Below are 18,440 nucleotides of genomic sequence, written 5' to 3' on the forward strand. Positions count from 1 at the left end.
TGGATTTTTTTGTTTTTTCTCTTTTTAATGAGCCTCTGAGTTATTTGGAAACCTCGACCTGAAACTAACCCTCTCCTAAAGGAAATTCTCCCTACAGTTCTGCAGAACTGAGTCCTCCGAAGTCGCTGCCTCACCCTTCTGTGTTGCTCTTTGATACCGGGAGCGGAGCCTCTCAAACAAAGACGTGCTGCTGCTGCCGGCTCCTCTCCTGGGCTCTTGTGGGCAGATGAGGATGAGGTGGATGAGGAAGGAGAGGACTCGGTGCTGTTGGAATGAACCCCTTGGAATCTGGGAAGCGACTGCTGCTCCTGGTGGGCAGTTCTGAGTTACTGACCCTGTGTTAGCTGGAGGCAGTCTGCCGAGTGCAATATTCCGGTTAGTCTGGAGGGAATTCCGGATTCCTCTGACCTGTGAGCATCGGTCTCCAGAAAACAGGACACTGCAGGATGTAACAGGTCCAGGCTGCTTCTTTTGGTCTGGAAGTTGAATGTGAATTGGAAGTTGAGTTGTCTTTGGAAATGTTGCCCTTTTTCAAATCTTCTCATTTGTTTTCTGGGTTGTTGCATAAAATACCCCTTGCTCCGTGTCCCTCTGAGATTACCAAAGACTGTAGACAGCAGGGGAGGAGAGTTCTGAGTGGTTTTGTAAATCAGATTCTCCTGTTTGTTGTCAGTGGTGTTGAGCTGGGGCTGTGCCTGGGTTCACAAACTGGATCAAGTCGAGCTGCAGTAGCCCTTTTGGGCCACCCAAACCCTTCCGTTGTTGTCCTCATGCTCTCAAAGGCAGCATTTTCTGAGGGGTTTGGCAGGCTGTGGTGTAGAATCACTAGCAAAGGAAGTGTTACATACTTAAAACTTAAGCAGTTTTCTCCTTCAGTATTATTGTTGCCGCTTAAGAACAAACGTCTTCGAGATGCTCATGTGATTTCCCCGGTGAATACGGCCAGGACTCGAGCTGCTGGCCCTGCTTCCGAACAACCTCGCTGTCTTTTGGTGCCTGCTGTGTAGGTTGTGTCACCTCCGTTCATGAGTCCACGTCTCAACCCACTTGCTTTTATTCCTGCAATTCTTCTGGACCAGCTGGGTCCCTGGGAGAACGGGCTCCACAGCCAGTAGTTGACCCTTCAGAAATTATATCTGGTGCCAAGCATTTCCAGTTGCAGTTTGAAAATGAATGGGGAAAGTACCTTTTGGAGCTTCTATTTCAAATCCACCTGCAGGGAAATGGAGATCTGGGGGGTGGTTTTGTTTTATGTTCCGTTCCTGTATTACATTTGGAGCGCGAGAGAGGTCAAAGCAAACTTGAGACTTCTCCGAGAATCAGATTACATAAACCAAGATTAAAAATCCCTTTCCAGCTGATACGGTCTGCAATGCGTACAAGAAAAATAAGGCATAGTTTAAAAGCTGCCCTTCTCCGCTGTGTTTCAGTCGTTGTAGTTTGAGCCTTGTGTCGCGGCTTTGTTAATGGGAACGGAGGTGATTGCACAATTGGTAGAAATAGCTTTCTCCTTTCTTTTGTCTTTTGCACTTGTTCTTTGGAGCATAACCTGCTTCTAATGCCAAATATTTCCCTAGGAACTGAGCACCTACACTTCCATGCCGTGGAGGTGGCGGAGAGCCAGCGTACCGAAGTATTAGCGTGCGTGTTGTTCCCAGAACACCTGGGATCCATCATACTTTAATGGTTGTGGATGGGTGGGGTATTAACCTCAGTAATTTCTGCCTCCGAGCCCACAAATCATGATTTCCGTTGTGAAACTTGACTGCAGTCACTGATTTACCTTGTAATTAAGGACGTGTTAGGTGTGATGGTGTTTTAAGAGTCAGAGATGATAGCCATGAATTCCGTGTATTTTTTTCCTCCCGTTGCTAACGGAAGAGGATCGGCTGTTGGCTTGGTTTGGGTGGAATTTTGCTTAGTCCTTTGCGAGAGCTCTCGATTTCTTTTCTCCAATGGAGAAGCCGATTACTTCTGCTCTTGCCTTTATCTCGCCTGGCCCAGTGAGGAAATCCTAAGGCAGTTGCACCCTCCCGCAGGAGCGAGGTGCAGACCGGCATCGAGGCGTGTGGGGAGCTGACTGCGCGTACGTGCGTGTCCGCGTGTCTGTCTGTGTGTACGGTCCGTGCCACCACCTCTCTCCGCTTGGAGGCTGCTTGGAGGGTTCAAAGCGCGGTCCTTTCTGCACAGCCCGCGGGGTGGGTACTGTATGAAGAACGAGGGGAAGCTGAGGCATCCAAGTCAGAGCGGGCTCCTTCGCTCCGCCGCACGGTGGGACCTTGTCTTAGGAGATGCTGAGCATCACTAAACCCCTGTGACATCAGAGGTGGCTTCATTCCTCCTGGGTCCTGGGCCGAGAAAGGATTTACACTGGATGAGTAGGCTCTTGTTTGGGACTGAATGGGAGGGCAGGGCACCTTCTGCCGCGTCAGGAGTGTCGTCGGTGTATTAAACCAAGGGGAAAGCCTATGGAGGAGGCGGCTTCTGGTGGCATCACCCACCTGGCAGCTCCTGTAGAGCCTGAGGACCCTGCGCTGAGAAACGAGACCTGAAGCACAGCCAGACCTGGAAGCGTTGGGCTCAGAGAAGTTGTTCCTTAATTAGCAGCTGCACCTGATTTGAATTCAATGGAATTTTAGCCAAACACGTGGGGTTTTTTTCCCAAGTTTTGCAGGCTGAGTGTTTGTTCAGAGACAGATCTTTGAATTCAGCCTGTAATGGTTTTGGTGCTTTTGTTTCCTGGGCAGAAGTGTTCAGAGTAACTGTGTGTTACTGCTTTGGGTTGGTTTAAATAGCGCTTTTTCTTTATTTTTTTTTTTTTTCCCTTCCTTCTCTGATTTGAATGTAGAAAAGGAGAAACAGAATGTTCTCTTCCCTTCTCTTAATCCTTGCATGAATCGAGGCGTGTTCCAGATCTCTCTGCTGCCTGGAATGAGTGCCCGAGGAGTTTTGGGCATGCGGATTTGGGAAGGAGGTGTGCTGGCCAAGGAGGTCCGTTGCCTTTAGCTCTGAGAAGGGAGCCGAGTCTAACAGGAATATCCTCTAGTCCTTCTTTTCTTTAGAACTTCTTTACTACCCCAAATTCCCCAATTTTTCATTTTATTCTTTAATTCCTTGCTTTTATTTTTCAAGTCGTGTTTCTCACTGTTCCTTAATGCGTTGCCGCCAAACATTAATTTGTGCTTTTTTTTTTTTTTTCTTGTCTGCTCCCTCCCCGCTCCTGCACCTTTAGTCCCGCACTAGCACTTGGAGAAAATCAGGTCCAACGAAACGCATCCAAAAATGATAAAAATGATAAAATTGCAGCTTCGGTAGCCGTGTCCAAACATCCCAAATAGGATTCCCACTCGCCAGCAGGGATGCTTATGTGGGGGGGCAAGACGTTAAAGGCACCAGATGATGGGGCAAAAGGTTATTTTTTCTTTTGAAATGTTCTTGAACCCCTTGTCCAGCCCAGAGCCTTTGCTTCTCCTGGCACTTTTCCTTCACAGGCTGTGAAACGCTGCTGCTTCTTGTCCTTTCCTCTTTCGGTACCTCCAGGTGATGCCCGCTTGCTCGGGGGGAGCTCATCCCTTTTGGGGGGCTCCCAGGGTCAGTTGGGGAACTTGACTGTGTGACAGGTGGGACCTGAGGTGGCTTCTTGCAGGCCCCCTTGCCCTGCATGCCCCATGCAGACCTTCTGCCCGTTCCCTGGGGAGGCAGAGCTGCCCGAGAGCCGGCTGGCGGTTGGCAGGACCATGACGGAAGGGTCAGGAGAGGAGTCACAGCCTCCTGAGGTCACCCAAAGCCATGGGGTGGGTCGCGTGGTGCAACTTTGGTACTCCATGGAAGTTCTCCAAAAGCAGTTTCATGGCTTCTGTGGAAAAATAGCGGTACTTTGGTTAACTTCTCCCTGCCTTCCGCGTAGGAGGACTCGAGCGCTGTCATCTTGGCCCTTCTGGTGTCTTTATAACACAAAAAGCAGGTGAGGCGTGGAAGGAAACTTTGAGCAGAAGGGCTGTGGCAACCCCGAGTGAGTCTGGAGCCCATCCCGTGCGGGCGGGAGGAGGAGGAGACGCGGTGGGATACATCCCATGGCGTTCCCCCAGTGCCTGGCTGGGTCCCTGGGCTCTGAAAGAACCAGGGCGCGGGTTCTGCACCCTCCCAGCCTGGACTGGGTCGGAGGAGGATGTGGCCTTCCTACAAAACAGCCTTTTTTTTTTTTTTTTTGATATTGTAGGGGCTGATTCCTCCCGTCTCCCCCCTAAACGCCGTGTGACGCAGGGTTTCCCCCCCGGCACCGCTCACTGCCTGTGTGGTCTATGCATATATTAGCACAAACACTGTTAAATGCCTTTTGTCAAGACGTGTCCTCACCATCCACGTGTGCGTGTCTGTACCTGTGTCATTTTTTGACCGCTTTTCTTGGATCTGGAGTTCTATTTTATTGCAGTGAAGACACTTTGTTATATAATGTTTATATATTTTAAGATTTGTGCCAAGAGAGGATGTATATTTAATAAAAAATTATAATTGACTTCGCAGGCTCTCCGAGGGTGTCTCCTGCTGTACGTTGCTCGTGAGAGAGAGGGGTCTGGCGCGTCTGGGTGGGTTTACGGAGGGACTGAACGTTTGTGGGTGTCTGTGGCTGGGGGTGACTCTTGAGGGGGTGACTGTGCCCCCAACCATGCGGGTCTCCTGTGCGTGGAGCACCCTACGAAGTGCAGGGGTGGGTGCTTTTTGGGCTTTGCGTGGAAGTTGGGAGAAGCTGGAAGGAAGGAAAGCGGCTCTGGAGGTGGTTCAAAACCCTGTGGTTGCCCCAGAGGGGGCCCGTGCTGTCCCCGTCCCCAGCGCCGCGGTGTGGGACGGGGACGGGTGTGCAATGGCAGCAGGTGGCACTGTCGGCTTAGGCATGGCCCGGCAGCTTCCCCGAAGTTGGGGACCCCCGGCTGCTGCTCAGCTTTTGGGGCTGCTTTTTTGGGGCTTCCAGCTGCATTTCGTGTCATTTGGTGTGCATGTGACACTGTGACGCCTGGCAAGGTGGGAAGGTCCCAGCAGGGAGGACGGGTCCAGCCATCCCCCCGTGACCTCCCTGTGCCCACCGCTGCTCCCTGCAAGCCAGGGCAGAGCTGGTGTCCTGGTCGTGCCCCAGGAGAAGCTGAGACTTGCACCAAACCTTGCAGGAAGCCTGTGGCAGAGCTGGAGAAGGGTCCCTTGTCCCCCTCCCCGGGACTTGCTGCCTCTTGTCCCCACCAGTTGAAGGGAGCATCCCCATGTGCAGGGGAGCATCCCCCGGGCTGGGCTGGGCTACCAGCCACGGAGGGAGCTGTGGTGAGAAATTTCCCTCTGCTCCGAGCAGGAACAGCTCTGCAGGATGTAAGGACAGCAAAGGGGTCTCATCTTGGATGGGAGCGGGGTGGGAAGGCTGGGCTCATGGCTCCCGTCCCTGCCAGGGCACGAAGGAAAACCTTCCTCCAGGACCTGCTGCAATCCCAGCCCTCTCCCCAGCCGGCGGTTTCTTGCCAAGTGTGGCCTGGTGGCCACCAAAGGTAAGTGTGCACCAGGGGAGCAGGGGTGATGCCAGGCCAGATCTGGGTCACAGCAAGGACTCATAGAATCATAGGATGGTCGGGGTTGGAAGGGACCTTAAAGATCATTGAGTTCCAAGCCCCCTGCCCTGGGCAGGGACACCTCCCACCAGACCAGGTTGCTCCAAGCCCCCTCCAACCTGGCCTTGAACCCCTCCAGGGATGGGGCAGCCACAGCTTCTCTGGGCAACCTGGGCCAGGCTCTCACCACCCTCACAGCAAAGAAGTTCTTCCCCACATCTCATCTCCATCTCCCCTCTTTCAGTGTCAAACCCTTCCCCCTCGTCCCATCGCTCCCCTCCCTGATCAAGAGTCCCTCCCCAGCTTTCCTGGAGCCCCTTTAGGGACTGGAAGGGGCTTGAAGGTCTCCCTGGAGCCTTCTCTTCTCCAGGCTGAATCCCCCCAACTCTCTCAGCCTGTCCTCACAGCAGAGGGGCTCCAGCCCTTCCAGCATCTCCGTGGCCTCCTCTGGCCCCGCTCCCAACAGCTCCACGTCCTTCTTGTGGTGACTTCTGGTGCCAGTCTGGGTCCTGGTGCCAGAGCAGCCTCTGCAGCACCGAAACCTCTTGGTGCCAGCATCTGCCCTCTCCTGAGAGCCCGAGCGTGGCCCTTCGCAGCGCAGAGCCCAGCCCCTGCCCTGGGCTAAATAAAACCCAGATACAAAGGGTAAAAATAATTCTGGGGGGAGGAAGATGGGGGGGGGGGGGCTTTCATTTTGTTTGATGTGGCCCAATTTCAGTGCCGATGGCTCTGTCTCCTGCTCTTGGCTAGTCTATCAGTCATTGTCCCCGCCTGAGAGGGTCACGTCTGGGCAGATCTCGGGGGAGGAACTGTCTGCGTGTCTGACTGCGGCGCAACCCCCGGCCATAGCAACCCTCCTCCTGCCGGCTCAGCCCCCGGCTGCTTCCTCCACACGCTGCGGGAAAATTAGATAAATGAGCCATCAAGGCCGTCGGACTGGCTTTTAATGGGACGGCGGCGCGGGCTGGGACAAGTCCCTCTGCATCCCGGCTCCCAGGGGAATCCCTTCTTCCCCGTGCCTTTCCACCCACGGCGCTGCTGGAGCCCAATCCCTCCTGGCCCCGTGATGGTTAACGGTGCCGCTCCGGGCTCTGCTTTCCCCAGAGCAGATAACGGGGAATTTCCCTTAATTTTTTCCACAAAAGGGCTTTTACTGGGTCCGCAGCTTGGGCTCTGGGGAGCAAGCGGAGGAGGGCTGTCCCCGTTAGCCTCGTTAACACCGGGCAAAGGGCCACCGTCTCGTCCCAGCCTGTAGTGAGAGGGGAATTAAGACCATTACAAGGCTATCAAACAGGATCAGAGCCCCTCTCCCTTTCTCCGAGCAGCCCCAGACCTGCTAATCCTTTTTCACGCAGCCGGACCAGCACCCACCGGGCGGTGGGGAAGAGCTGGGCTGAGCTGGACGAGGGGCTGCGACCCCCATGTTCTTCCCCCCCAGCCACCCCCCACCCCAGCCACCATGGGGCTCCAGCCACCCCGGCGCCGAGGGAAGGAAGGGCTGGGACCAGGGACCGCGACGGGATGAGCGTTGAGGTCTCCTCGAGTGCGGCGGGACGAGCTGCAGGGCTTCCATCGAGTGTTCATCCTCTTCCCCTTGCTGAAATAACGTTTATGGGGCTCTGCTGCCCACCCCCCTGCCCAAAGGGAACCCCCTGCCCTGTCCCAGGGGCTTTGGGGACACAAAAGCGCGAACAAACCGGCAGCTTTTCGGCTTGGCAAACAGACTTTGGGCTACTTATTTATTTCTAAAACAGCCAAATGGGGCTGCTGGGCCTGAGGATTTCACACAAAGCGGAGGGATGGATGACCCCCAAGGAGCCTCGACCCAGCTGGCCGGAGCAGCGACCCTACAAAAACACACTCGCCCTCAGCCGGCGGAGGCGAACGCCGGGCAGAGCAAACCCCTGAGGTCTGCCCTGGTTTTGGGTCCCCACCACGCCAGGGCCATCCCCGCTGAGTCCACGGACCACCCAGGGCTGGCAGGAGTCGCTGCCCTTGGGGAAAACACAGTGTCACAGTGGTCCCCGTGGTCAGTGCCGGGGGGCAGCAAGCCCAGCTGTGGGGCTCCGGCTCCTCCATCACCCCACTGGGCCGGGAAGGGGGAGAGGGACCGGAGGGACGCAGCCCGGAGCGGTGGGAGCAGGCACGGTGGTGATCGGTGGTGGCAGGAGCGGGCGATGCCCACGCCGGCCCGGAGGCGTAAAACCCGTCATGCCGAGAGCTGGTGGCAGAAATGTTCCCCACGTGCGTGTCCGCGTGTGCCACCAGCGCGTGCAAAGCGGGGAAACCAGCAAGGGGACCAGCAGCCGGGCAGCGACTGCGCCCCGAGGCACGTCCCAGCTCCCCCCAGTTAGGAGGCTGCCAGGTACTGGTGGAAGTAGAGGCCGAAGAGGCTGGTGACCACCTGGCAGGCGGCCACCCACCAGGTGAGGAAGGCGAAGAGTCCGCGGAAGAAGAGGGGGGTGAAGATGCTGCCCAAGATGCCCGTGATCTGCTCCACGGCGGCACGCACGTCCTCCCCGTCCTCGCCGCCGGGACGTGGCGGTGCCGCCGTCGCTGCCGGAGGGACGCGAGGGGGCTCCGGGTACAGCCCCCACGAGTGGTGCCCTGGTGTGACAGAGGGGACGGGTCGGTGGGGCTCGGTCCCCGTGCTGCAGCCCCATCCCCACGCTACGGACGTGCCCGGTGGCCGAGTCCCAGCACGCTCGCTGCACGCACGGAGTTCACGCCAACTGCAAACCGCGTCTTGAGAGCCTGGGGGGACGCCTTGGACGCTGATGGCTTGATGATGGCGTGGAGGTCTCGTCCTGCTCCTCCTGAACCCCCGTGTCCCCCCCCACGTTCCCCCTGCCGCCCCCTTACCCAGCGTCTTGAGGAGCAACGTGCAGTGGAGGGTGAGGATGATGGGTCCCAGGTACTGCAGGCTGACCACGGAGACGTAGCAGTAGATCCTCGTGATCTGCGGGCAGCGGGGATCAGCAGGAGGCCGGTGGCCGTGGCGGGGACCCCCCCCCCCCCTACCCCGTTAACATCCCAGACCTTGCGCTGGATCTCCAGGACGGCGATGCGCCCGGCTTCCTTCCTCATCTGCTCCACCCAGCGCTCGGCCAGGCCCAGGTACGCCTGGAGATGGTGACGGGTGACAACCAGGCGCAACAGGCAGAGGCCGACGATGGTCCAGAGGCGCGCGGTGTTGTAGGCGGAGTCCGACATGCTGGGACAAGAGGAGGGGGGCTGTCAGGGCGATGCCGGGGTCCAGAACCCCCCCCCTCTCCCAAAGGATGGGAGAGGTGGGGGGGGGGGGGGATGAGGGGGCTACTGGTGTGGGAGGAGGTGGAGTGGTGCCCCCGTGCCTCAGTTTCCCCTTGGAGCAAGGATGCCGGGGCACAGAATGGGACCCGCTGCCCCACTTACATCTGCACCGTCTGCTTGCCCATGGGCGCGTGGAGCAGGAAATCCCGCGAGATGGGCTTGATCCACATCACCACCACCAGAACGGGCGCCAGGAAACTCACGTGGAGCAGGACCCTGCGGTGGAGCCATCAGACACCCGCCCCCTCCTTGCAGCCAGGTGACCCCCAATTCCCCCCCTCCCTGCATCCCTCCATCCCTCCGCGGGGAGGGACCGGTCCTCACCCACATCCCCTCCACCATCTCCCACCACCAAACCTCCTCGCCCCCCTGCAGCCATAGGGCCAGGGGGGGGTTCCCGGCCCCCTCCGCCCCCCCTCGCCTCCTTCCCCACCCACAGATTTCACCCAACTGGGTCAGGGGCTTGTCGGCCGCCATCCGGAGAGCGTCGAGGTGCGTCTGGGCCAGGCGCAGCCCCGGGAAGGTCAGGCAGGCGCCCAGGAAGGAGCACAGGGCCACCAGCCCCACCTTGAAGGCCAGCTTGGCGAGGGGCAGCCTGCGGAGAGAGAAGGCAGCGTGGGAAGGGGGGACAGGTCAGCCCCATCCTTGGTGAGCCCTGGAGGGGTTCCCACCCCCCAGACTTCCAAAAAAACCTCCCCAAACCCCTCCATTTCCCTCCCCCGCCACCACCAACTCACGTCCACTCCCAGCCCCGTTGCTTCAGGATGCTCTCCAGGTTGGTGCTGACGCCGGCCAGCCCTGCGGGGAGCGACCCCCCATGAGTGGGGTGCCCACAGCCCCCCAGGGACCACCTGCCCACCCACCCGCCCACCTCTCCCTGTCTCCCCTCACACCCACCGGGCTCGAGGCCGAACTCCAGGTAGTCCTCACGGATGACCAGGGCCACCATGGCGAGGAGGAGGAAGAAGAAGGCAAAGGTGAGGCAGACGGAGCGCTCGCCCCCCTCCTCTGAGCGGAAGTAATGGCGCATCACCATGAAGAAGACCTTGCTGTGGGCGAGGGGTGGCCGTCAAGGAAATGGGGGGGGGGGGGGGACGGTTTTGGGACATCCCCAACTCCAGCAGGACCTCCCTGCTCGTTAGCTCATCGTAAAGCACCCACATCGTTAGGCCACCACCTTCTCGGTGGGGAAGGTTCTCACTCGGCACCTTCACAGCTCATCAGTGAGGGGTTTATAAATCCATACATTTAAATTTTCCACCTCCACTGGCTTTAAATGGGGAAAAATCAAGGATGGTGGGACCCCGAAAGCTGGCAGAAGGATACACGGAGAAGACGACCGTCAGCAGGCACCAGAGCACCCCGATGTTCGTCTCCTTCTGGGGGTCCGCCAGGCAATAGTAGCCCTCGGTGAAGACGTACACGGCGGTGGAGTAGACGGCAAAATCCACGAACCACTGGTAGTCCAGGAAATAACGCAGCACTGGTGTGACAGAGGGACATGTCACCGCGCCGTGGGGACCCATGGGGGGTCCCGGCCATGGCCGAGGGTCCCGGGCGATGCTGGGTGCCAGGACACCTGGGTCCTGAGTGCAGAGGGAATGGTGGGTGCACGGGAAGGGTGCTGGAGCCCACGTTGTGGGGGGGGTTACCGAGAGCATCCACGGTGGTGATGGGGCTGGTGTCCAGGCGGAGGTCGATGTCCCGGGGCACGGAGAGGGGCTTGTCATCCGTCACCCCGTTCATCCTCCTGCAAGGGGAACCCGGGCTCGGGACGGGAGGCAAAGAGCCGGCTCGTCCCTTGTGTGGGACACCACGTGTCCCTCACGTGGTGGCACATCCCCAGCTTGGGGCTCCTCATCACCAGCATCAGCCCCAAGCCCATCTGCGGGGTGCCACACGTCCCCAGGGGAGTTCCCATCACGCCGGGATGACTTCCATTGGCCCCAAACCACAATAGTTATGGATTTATGTCCCCCCCGGCCACCGGAGCCGCGGGCTGAGCTGACCTGTCCCTCCTGCCCTTGGGTCGCTGCTTGCCAGCCAGGGCGCAGAGCTCCTCCTCCGAGGGGTGCTTGTAGCGGAGCAGGCTGGAAGGGAGCAGCGGGGTGTCAGCGGCGCCCGGTGTGTCCCCCCAAGGCCCCAGGGGGACGAGCAAGGAGGGACGGGCCACCTACCTGCCGTTGCAGAGCAGCCAGCGAGCGAAGGAGCAGTGCGGGGCCATCTTCTGCATGAGGCTGGCGGCCAGCAGGCTCACCACCACCTGCACCCCCATCACCGCCTGCGCCGGGGACACCCTCAGGGGGACACCCTGGCACCCCCCCCACCCTTGGGGGGCAGCTGGGGAGCACACCCCCCTCTTCCCCCAGCAGTCTGCAGTGCTGGGGCTGTCTGCTTCCCCCCAGCCCCTTGTCCCTGCTATGGGACACCCCCGGCATGCCACCCCCTCCCTGGGCAGGTACCCTCTGGATGTGCACACCCCTGGGACATCCTGGGCATCCCCCCCCCGGGCATGCAGCACCCCCCTCAGGTATGCATCCCCCGGCCATGCACACCCCCGGGCATGCACCCCCCGGCCATGGAGCCCCCCGGGCATGTCCCCCCCAACCCGGGTGGGCACCCTCCGGACGTGCACACCCCTTGGACACCCCGGGCATCTCTCCCCGGACATTCACCTCCCGGGAACCCCCCCCGGACATCCTTCCCCGGGCATCTCCCCCCGGGCTTTCACCTCCCGGGCATCTCCCCCTGGGCAAGCAGCACCCCCTCGGGCATCCTCCCCCGGGCATGCCCCCTCCTGGGCACGCACCCCCCTAGACATGCACCCCTGAGCATGCACCCTCCAGACGTGGCCCCACCAGGGCATGCACCCCCCCGGAGACCCTGGATGAACCCCCCCTCGGGCGGCCGCCCCCCGCCGCGCTCACCATGCCGGGGTCAGTGCAAAGGCGGCCGCAGGAAGCCTGCCCGCCGCCACCGCCTCCCCTCGCCGGCCAATCCGCTGCCGCTCTCCTTTTGATTGGCAGCTTTTTGACCAATGGAGAGGCGGAGCTGGGCGGGGGCGGGCCCTCCGCTGCTCCCGGTTCCGTGGGGCGCTGCCTCCTGGGAGCTGTGGTCCCCGCGCGGCTCCGGGGACGCGGGTTCGAGCCCCGGACGCGGCTGCACGGCTGTACGTCAATTAAATCGTATATATGTCTATGCCTGCACCCCCTATGTATGTAGGTACACACATGTGGGTGTGTATTTGCACCTAAAGTGCCCCTTCAGGCTGAGGGTCTGCAATACCCATCCCCGCACGCAGCCCACAGGGATGGTATTTGGGGGCAAAGGAGGGCACAGGGGTTTGGGCAGTGGTGGCTCCATCCCCATGGCCTCCCCGTCCTCCTCTGCCCTGGGTCCGGGGCTGGCTGAGCTGGGACCTTCCCCTCCCCTATGCCCTCCATGGAGCAATGATGCCACGGGGCTGGCTGTAACCATCTTGCCAGCCACATCCCTTTTGCCCACGTCTTCCTTGCAAGATAAATGGGGTGGTCTCCTGCATTTTTCCCCCTGTGGCTGCCCGTCTGCGTCTCCCTGCGAGCGTTGGAGGATTTGAAGGTGGGTGAGGCCAGGGCAGAGCCCGCTGGGTGCAGCTTGTCCTGGCTGACGGTGGGTGAGGGGCTTCAGAGCCCACCACGGTGCCAGCACCCGCATGAGATCGGGGGTCTGCAGGCTTTTCAGCTGAGCTCGGGGTTATCTAGGGCTGTGACAGCCCTGCCCCGCCAAGGAGCATCCGCTCCCCCTGACGAGGGGGCTTCCGCAGGTGCTGGTGGGTGCCCCTGGTCCAGGCAGGGTACTGGTGGCCCCAAGGGGTTGCCATGGATATCGATCTCCCAGGCGACGGGATGCGCTTCCCACTAGATGTCGCTTCCGCCCGTGCCCCGAGCATCCCCCGCGGGTTGGGGTACCCAGCCTTGGAGGGGTGCCACCCCCATCCCTGCCAGGCACCCCCAGGATGGCCTGGGCATGCAGCCCCCCCGGTGTGCCCCCCCTGCTGGCCTTGGCCAAGAGCTGAGCCAGCCCCTCTGCTGGTGGGGGGAGAACTCAGGGGCTGTGATGCCAAAAAGACCCCCATCCTGCCCCAAGTGGCCTGATTCTGGCTGCCAGGTGCCCCCGGCTGCGAGCCAAGCCAGGGTGAGGGGAAGCAGCCTGTTCCATCACCTTTACTGGCTGGGCACAGCCTGTGTCCTGGCCCCCCCAGGCCCCCCAGAACCCCCCCAGCCCTTGCGCTGAGGTGCAGCACTGGCCGCAGGGTCTGCACAAACCAGTGGCTGCGCATCTCTGGAACGAATGCAGGGCCCCAGGATCCTCGCAGCCCCCACGGCGTCGGCTTTCAGCTCTGCCGAGCCACAAAAAAAAGGAGGGAAAGGTGGAAGATGGATGCTCGGAGCACCCCCAGCCCGGCCGCCCTCCCCCAGGACACAAAAGCCCCTTTGAGGACTGATTTTACACCGCTCCTGCCGGGATGCCCGAATTAGCATCAGCAAAAAGGGAGCTGCCGCGGCGGGTGGTTGTCGGTGCCGCTGTAAAATCATTGAATTAACGGGGCTCCCCGGTCCCACGCCCGGTGAGGGGGTGCCAAGCCCAGTACGGTCCCTGTATGCACTGGGGGGACGTTCCCTCGAAGGGCTGGCACTTGACAGCCACGGAGCACCCACCAAACCGGAGCCGATCCCGGGACAACCCAGCTCCCGATTGGTCCCGCAGCCAGGGGACCCCACAGGCACCGGGGATGGGGACGGGGGCAGGCTGGGGGACTTTCCACCTCCGGAGGGTGCCGGGGGCAGCTGGCGGGGCCGGGAGCCGGTCTGTGCCCGTTCCCCCCACAGAAGTTTCCCATTTTGCACAAAGACGGTGGCGGCGACGGGCATTGTCCGGGCTGCATCGCATTACCCAGGGCTCCCGGAGAAATCACTTGTATTTCACGCTCCATTGAGCAGCTGCCTGTATATATTTTCTGTGTTGCACTTTTAGCATGACAAAAGGAGAGGGCCTGTGAACTCCTTGCTCTTCAGACCTCTCCGACACGTCCCCTGAGCGGAGCCCCCCTCGGTTAGCATAACAAACTGCCACGCTCCCTCCGACGTGCTCCGGCTCCCTCCCAGCCCTTTCCCCAGGGTAATTTAATGTATAGCTCAATATTTGGGCGTCTGGGTCGCCGGCGGTGGCGGGCCAGCGCGTGCTGACGGGGGGGTTCGGAGGCAGGGGTTTCGGCGAGGACGTCCTTCTGATGCATCCGCGGGAGAACCACGTCACCCATGCTGTGTTTAACTGGTCACCAGAAGCGCTGGTGGGACCCCCCCAGTCCTTCCTGGGTGGGGGGACTGAGCCACAACAGCCACGGCTGGACCTGGCACCGGCTCCGTGATTCTGTCACCCCGATGGCGAGTGAGGAACCGGAGTCACCAACCTCTCTGGTGACGTTGTGCATCGTCCCCTGGCTTCTCCTGGAGCTGCCGGTCTCCAGGCTCTGGTTTTTGCCTTGAAATTTGACTTAAAGACAGAAAAACGAGGGCTGTGGGGCTGGAGCGAGTCTCAGGACCAGCGGCACCAGCTGGGGCTGGAGGAACCAGTCAGTGCACTGGGAACTGGTGGTGTTGGCTGGGTGTCTGTCCCTCCCGGGTCCCCCTTTTCACAACCTGTCCCACCTGTCCCCCACCAGGGCCACCCCGGGGGAGCCCTGTGGACCTGCAAAGTGGGGCCAGACCCGTTTCCCAGGTCTGGGGTGGAAACATGGAGAGGAAGAGGGAGCGAGGATGAGGTGGGATGTGCCCATCCCTACGCTGCCCAAGCCCAAAGTCGGGCTGCTCCTGCCTCCCCCCAGCCCAAAAGGGACAGGACATCATCCCTTATGGGGCTGGGACCCTCACGGGACACCCCTCGCCTCCTGCCATGGGGAAGGAGAGGGCTGGGGAGATAAAAGCTCAACCCGTTGGGAAGGGAACGCACCCTCGACACCGGGTCTCGTGGGGATTTGGGGTGTCCTGCAAGAAAAAGGGGCAAAATTCTGTTCAGACACCAGCGGCGCGAGGGAGACCAGGCTGTGACACGGCGGGGGGGCTTTGAACACCTTTAATGCACGAGAATTTTTTCCCTCTTGCCTCGTCGAGCTGCAGACCTCGTCCTCCTGACACCTCGGGCTGGGTGGCAGCAGCTCTGTGTCCCTCCAGCTTCCTGGGATGTCATCTCGCGGGCCATGCGCCCCGTCTGGCACGTGGTGTGGGGGTGTCGTGGTTTTCCCCAGCCTTTCTTGGTCACCTGGACCCCGGGGCGTCCACTCATGTCACCTGTTAATGGGAGAAACCGGTGTGAGCCCAGTCCCAGGCTGGTGAGAACTGGGGACAAGCCGCCGCGGGACGGCTGGGAGGTGACAGTGTCACCACCGCGCCAACTCCCTGCCCAAATAATTCCTGCTGCCCCTACAACCGCAGCCCCCACCCCGCCGTGCCCTTGGGGACATTTCTAACGGGGTCTGGCAGTGGGGACAGGCAGGAGTTTGGGGTGGGACACCTTGAAATAGGGCAGGTGACAGCGGTAGCAGGAAAAAAAAGGTCACTGCCGATGTCTAATGGGGAGAAAACCTCCCACCCGGGCAGGAGAGGGGGGTCGTGTCCTTCAAAACTCACGCAAGACCTTTCAGGTGACGCTCCCAAAGCAGTGAGTACTTTGGGGGGACCCGGGCACTGCTGTGGGGTTCAGGGGGTCCCCACCTCCCGCCCTATTCCCTTGGGCAGCTCCAAAGCATCCTCACCAAGAGCCGCGCTTCGTGCCGGGTCTCTCGCGAGCAGGCTGACCCTCACGCCGTCCCCGGGGCGTGCGGTGGCACCTCTTCACCCGTGTCCTTCTTGCTGCTGGTCACTGGTGGGGTGTCCCGTCACCCCGGCTGTGGGGTGCCGTCGGCAAACCCCCCGGATGAACAGTCAGCTGCCTGTGGATGAACATACACGGCGTTAGCCGCTGCCTGCACCGGGGCGTCACATTCTCCCCCCCCCCGGCCTCCCCTCATTCCAGTCTCCACCTCCATTTCCCCCCTCCTCCCCACGGCTGTGTGTCCCCCCCAAGCCTTTCCCTTACGCAGCTTTGCAGGGCCTGAGCCCGAATTCGCTCATTAATTGGCCAGTCGGGGCATCCTTGTGCTCTCCCTTCACGTTCAGCCTTCGGTGGTGCTTTATGGGGTGCTAAAGCTGGGCTGACAAGTGCTGCATGGCATAAATCCCCGAGAAGGGCCTGTTCCTGCTGCCTCCCCCAGCCCCGATCCCCCCCCGCCGGGGCTCTGCCCGGGGTTCAGCTCTGTCTGTGCGGGGTGGGGGATCGGTGCAGGCACCCTCCTTGCCCCCAGCCCCTCCGATCCCGAGCCCGGCGATGCCCTCAGGGATGCCCACGGGGCCACACATCCCCCTCCGCGTCCGTGGATGCCCACGCAGGGCTGGGGGGCGGAGGGGAGGAGTGGGGGGTGGCACGTGCTGAGATGGCCTGATGCTTCAGCATGAATATTCTGGCTGGAAAAAAGCCTCCTCCCCGATGCCCAGAGCCCGGCCGGACTCTCTCTCTGGGATGCTGCGAAGCCGCCGGGCTGCCGGGAGGATGCTGGGTCCCCTGCAAGGGCAGGCTCCCTACAAACCCAACCTTTCCCATCACGCTCCCACTTCAAACCCTCTTCCCGGATCCCCCTCACCCCTCGCCTGCGCTGACAACGCCACGTCTGTGCCCCCTCCCAAAGGACCCTTGTCCGGGGGATGCAGATGCCCCGGATCCCCCTCTCTGGGGGCGGCCGCGTTGCTTCCCCGGAGTTTGGGGGTTCACAGTGGTGCTTGCTCTGCCTCCCCGTAGCCAGGGGGTTCCCCGTCTGCCCCCCACCTCCCCTCTCTCGTGGGGTGAGACCACTCGAGCTGAGGATCTGTGCAGCTCATCCAGAGCAACGGGAACGAGAAGAACTCAATCCCGCTGCCGCATAAAGTGTGGGTTTGATTAATAAACCGAGGTGTGTTTTGGGCAGGAAAACCTGTATTTCTTATTTATCGACATGCTCAGCTAATTCCTCTTTTCCCTAATGAATTGACCAAGCCCCATGGCTTATGGGGCACAAACCCTGTTTGGGTGTTCCCCCCCCCCCCAAACCTTCCCTGAGGCGCAGCAAGAGCCACTGGCGTCTTCTCCCTGCTCTCACCCAGGAGCCTGGGGGCAATTTTCTAGCCCAAACCTGGGGTTTGTGGCTCAGCACCGCTGGGGGAACCGCCTGGGGGGGGGGATATAACCCCCATGAGATATGGCTGTAATATGGGAATTGGGGTGCCCGGGGGGGGTCCGCCCTCTCTCCTCCCCTGGCTGCCCTGCCCTCGCCAGGCTGGGAACAGCTTGAGTGTCCAGGCAGGGAATTCATTTAAATAAATTTCCATAGGGATTAATTTCTCCCCTTCCCCAGCATCGCGGCGGAGGCGAGTGTGTGTGTGTGTGTGTGTGTCTGCGCATGAGAAAAGCTGAGCCTGTTTGGGGGGAGCTGGGGGGAGGAGGAGGAAGAGGATGGGGGGCACCTTCCTCTCCCTGCGGCCCCATCCTCTCTCCCTGCCCTTCATCCCTTCGTCTCCAGCTCCGGGAAAGTTTTGAGCCCACCCTCACCCGGTGGGTGCTCGGTGCCGGAGATGCTGGTCCCAAGCAGGGGGGGGGATCATCCAGTGGGAATCACCCAGCACCCCGAAATTTCAAAACTTTCCAAGCAGGGCTTCCACGAGCCCCGACTCGGCATCGAGTGGCCCAAAATACCATCAGGGAGAGAGATTTGGGCTGCGCAAGCCAGTGGGGAGAAAAATCCATGTGATTTGCCGTGATTGAAAGCCTTTGGATGCCACCCCCGTCCTGGCGTGGGGTTTGCCCTGCCGACGCCTGACCCGGAGTCTTTCTGCACCAAAAAATCTGCATTTGGCTTTTCGGGGACAAACCCACGGCGGGGCCGGGACGAGGAGGGACCCACACCGCGAGGTGGGGGCTCTCCATCCGCACCCATTCCGCTGCCCGAGTAATTCAGCCCAAGGAATTACTCCCCTGAGTAATTCAGCCCATGGCTCCCCCCAGACTCTGCTCACCCGCATCCCAAACACCCTCCCCCCCCACCACCCCCCCCCCCGCCCCCAACAGGGATATCAAGGGCTGGGAAAAACACTCCTGGAGCAGCCGTGGGGTCTGGATGCTTGGAAATCCCAGGAGCTGATAATGCCGTGATGGTTTTTGGCTTTTCCAGCCCTCCCCAGGACCCCCAGCACAGAGTGGGGGGCACATTCGTCGAGGGGAAATGAGAATCCCCCCCCCCCAGTTAAACAAGCGCAAGAGCATCTAATGACAGACACAGGGTTGGGTTTTTTTCCGTTCTCCTTAGGATTTGGGATTCAAAGCGCGCGACGGATTCAAACAACTGGGGTAAATAAATCAGGGCGGGTGAACACTTGGAAACAAGCAGAGCCGGAGCTATTTTTGGCTGTCAAATTTGGGAGGTTTTAAGGCTCCTTC

At 60.5% G+C, this 18,440-nt stretch overlaps 1 protein-coding gene across 1 annotated transcript in view; it reads right to left on the reverse strand.

Moving 5' to 3' along the window:
* Positions 1 to 7,305: 7,305 nt before the first annotated feature.
* TMEM161A (transmembrane protein 161A) overlaps positions 7,306 to 18,440 on the reverse strand; it is a 44,695-nt gene continuing 33,560 nt past the window's right edge. The window contains 13 exon segments of the mRNA XM_074164030.1: positions 7,306 to 8,195; positions 8,451 to 8,547; positions 8,628 to 8,802; positions 9,003 to 9,116; positions 9,352 to 9,495; positions 9,638 to 9,698; positions 9,798 to 9,949; positions 10,227 to 10,383; positions 10,553 to 10,650; positions 10,910 to 10,990; positions 11,078 to 11,181; positions 11,828 to 11,964; positions 11,967 to 12,067. Of these exon segments, the coding sequence (XP_074020131.1) occupies positions 7,939 to 8,195; positions 8,451 to 8,547; positions 8,628 to 8,802; positions 9,003 to 9,116; positions 9,352 to 9,495; positions 9,638 to 9,698; positions 9,798 to 9,949; positions 10,227 to 10,383; positions 10,553 to 10,650; positions 10,910 to 10,990; positions 11,078 to 11,181; positions 11,828 to 11,964; positions 11,967 to 12,067 (1,678 nt within the window). The 3' untranslated portion in view covers positions 7,306 to 7,938.

The sequence above is a fragment of the Numenius arquata genome, chromosome 25, assembly GCF_964106895.1.
Source record: "Numenius arquata chromosome 25, bNumArq3.hap1.1, whole genome shotgun sequence".
In the NCBI taxonomy this organism is placed as follows: Eukaryota; Metazoa; Chordata; class Aves; order Charadriiformes; family Scolopacidae; genus Numenius; species Numenius arquata.